The 2407-nt window shown below is 36.8% G+C and overlaps 1 protein-coding gene across 7 annotated transcripts in view; it reads right to left on the bottom strand.

Annotated features, from left to right (window-relative positions):
* Positions 1 to 2407, bottom strand: part of MYOF (myoferlin) — a 68210-nt gene that overhangs the window by 35977 nt on the left and 29826 nt on the right. For all 7 annotated transcript variants that reach the window (XM_019617670.2, XM_019617669.2, XM_010714553.3 and 4 more), the window contains exon 16: positions 2207 to 2289. In XM_019617670.2, the coding sequence (XP_019473215.1) occupies positions 2207 to 2289 (83 nt within the window). The remainder of the gene's footprint in view (positions 1 to 2206; positions 2290 to 2407) is intronic.

The raw sequence follows: 2407 nt of genomic DNA, 5'->3' as shown, positions 1-2407 counted from the left end.
AGGCAAGCTGCTTTAAAAATATAGTTGAAGGCCTGAGGAAAAAAAACAAAAGTTCATACGGGCTAGAATTTCACTTATAATACAAAGGTGTTACTTTTCTTATATGAATTCCAAAGGAAAAGGAGCTTCTCAGTCATTTAGAAACTGGAACAGGCTTCAATCCCAGCACTGAGCTCCTGGGAATATAATCTGAGATTTTACACAGAAATGGTTTATTCCAGTGTCAGTACTTCAGTAGAAGAGAATCCAAGTAACATGTTACCCAGCACCTAAATGACGCACTCCTGGCTCATAAGTGAGCTCTGACTCAGCAGCAGTTCAAGTTACATGCTTGTGCTGGTAGTACAAGTGATTGTTTCAGAGCTGAAATTCCCCGAACAGCCCAGCCCTTGGGCTTTTCGGGTTGACTTGGGTTTCTCATTGCCTTCCTAACCTTTGCTTTTGGCTCTGGTTGCATGTGGGATATATGAAAGTAAAGCTATACTTTCAAAAGCAGTACTTTTAAGGGGAACACATCCTAAAGCTTGTTATGTGACTGGCAATACAATCCCATCTCATATTCCAGTATCTGCTGCAGGGTAGGAGCCAAGCATTTTGTCTATAAACTCCTGATATAGTTACTTGCTCAAAGACAAACTGGACTGCTTTCTGACAATAAGTACACATCTCATAGGCTTTGTGAACAAGAGAAAAAGAAATAAAAATCAGTAATTTAGATTCATTCTTATTGTGGAAATGGTTTTGAGTCAGCATCCTACAAGTTAATGAACAACGTATTAATAAATGTCAAGCGTGTTTAACCATGAGCTTTAAAATTACATATGGACACCCAATATGCCACACTGTGTTCATGAAAAAGACAAAACATTTTTTCAGGCAAAATAATACAGAACTATTGTCATGGAGCTGGCTCAATTGTATGAAAACCTCTTAGGAAAAGATGAGATTATAGATATAGATGACAAAGATATTATTTGTAAAAGATTCACAGTATTATATTGGAACAGAAAGATAACAGAAACTGCATTACTTAGTATTCTCCAAAATCTCTGCACAAAACTACTTATCATACCATTGCAAATATATTGTTTAATGGAGACAATAAGTTGGAACACAGGAGGTTCCACATAAATATGAGAAAAAACTTCTTGTAAGGTAACAGAAGACTGGAACAGCCTGCCCAGAGAGGTCATGGGGTCTCCACTGGAGACATTCAAAATCCTTCTGGACGCGTTCCTACGTGACCTAACCTAGGTGTTCTTGCTCTTGCAGGGGGATTGGACTCGATGGTCTTTTATGGTCCCTTCCAATTCCTGACATTCTGTGATTCCGGTAATAGGACAAGAGGCAGTGGGTGCAAGCCGGAACACAGGCAGTTCCACAATATGTTACAAGCTTCATATCCTGCCTAACAAAATTTGATTTCAGTTAGTCAGTCAGTTTTACCTTTCAATTTTTATGAAGTTATAAATCCAGTAATGTAAACTGACTGGCACACAAGTTAATGATGCGCAATCATAGTACCTAGTGAAACTATTAATATGAAGGTTGCTAAATAATCACATGGAGCTCTTAAGCCACGAGTTACACTGCAGATTTCTATAAAGCTGCTGATTAAAGCAGTGACTGATCAAAATTCCTCTCAGCATCTGAAAGCTGTATGGTGGTTCTAAATCATTCCTGCAGGCTAACTACTCAGGAATATTCCAGTTTTTACATTCTTTTCCCAACAAGTGAAGAGATTGACTTATAAGGTGGCAAAAGAAATCTTGTCTGCTAGTACCCAATCAAGTAATGATTATGAAACACTGATTCTGAATTGTTCTTAAATATCTTAGCAAATTTACTTATCTCACTAATGGTACACTGTGAGATTACGTGGTTTTCTGAATTTGGGAAAGAAATTACAAATTTAATTGACTCATTAACTGTATGCACATTATCATTATATTTATTAAATATTATTTATTAAAACACAACACTGAATTTTGAGTTACTGCTATTTTGATGTGATGTGGTTTAAACATTAATACCCTGAAAAGTTCCACTGTATGTTTTCTGTGAGTGGTGTTTTGAAATCTCTGGAAACAGATAATCCAGCTGCCACAGAACTGACGAGCTATATGAATGTATGCTCGTAAGAGCACTGATGCTTACTGTTCCTCCAAAGAGAAGAAAGTATGTTACATACTGCTGAATTATTTACCTTCAACTTCCCCTCCAGAAGAAGCAATTTTTGAGAGACTTAAATATGTTGTTCCTACTACATCATTTTTGGTAAGACGATCCCTAAAAAAGAAAATGGAAAGCTTTTAATTAAACTTTATATTGGCCATCCTACACAGAAGCAAGTACATGTGCACTCCAAGACAGTGTGCTCACATTTGTATCGTCTGGAATTTTTTTT

Source organism: Meleagris gallopavo, chromosome 8 (assembly GCF_000146605.3).
Source record: "Meleagris gallopavo isolate NT-WF06-2002-E0010 breed Aviagen turkey brand Nicholas breeding stock chromosome 8, Turkey_5.1, whole genome shotgun sequence".
In the NCBI taxonomy this organism is placed as follows: Eukaryota; Metazoa; Chordata; class Aves; order Galliformes; family Phasianidae; genus Meleagris; species Meleagris gallopavo.
Note: the sequence above shows the minus strand (reverse complement) of the source record. Positions and strands in the feature narration are given on the sequence as shown.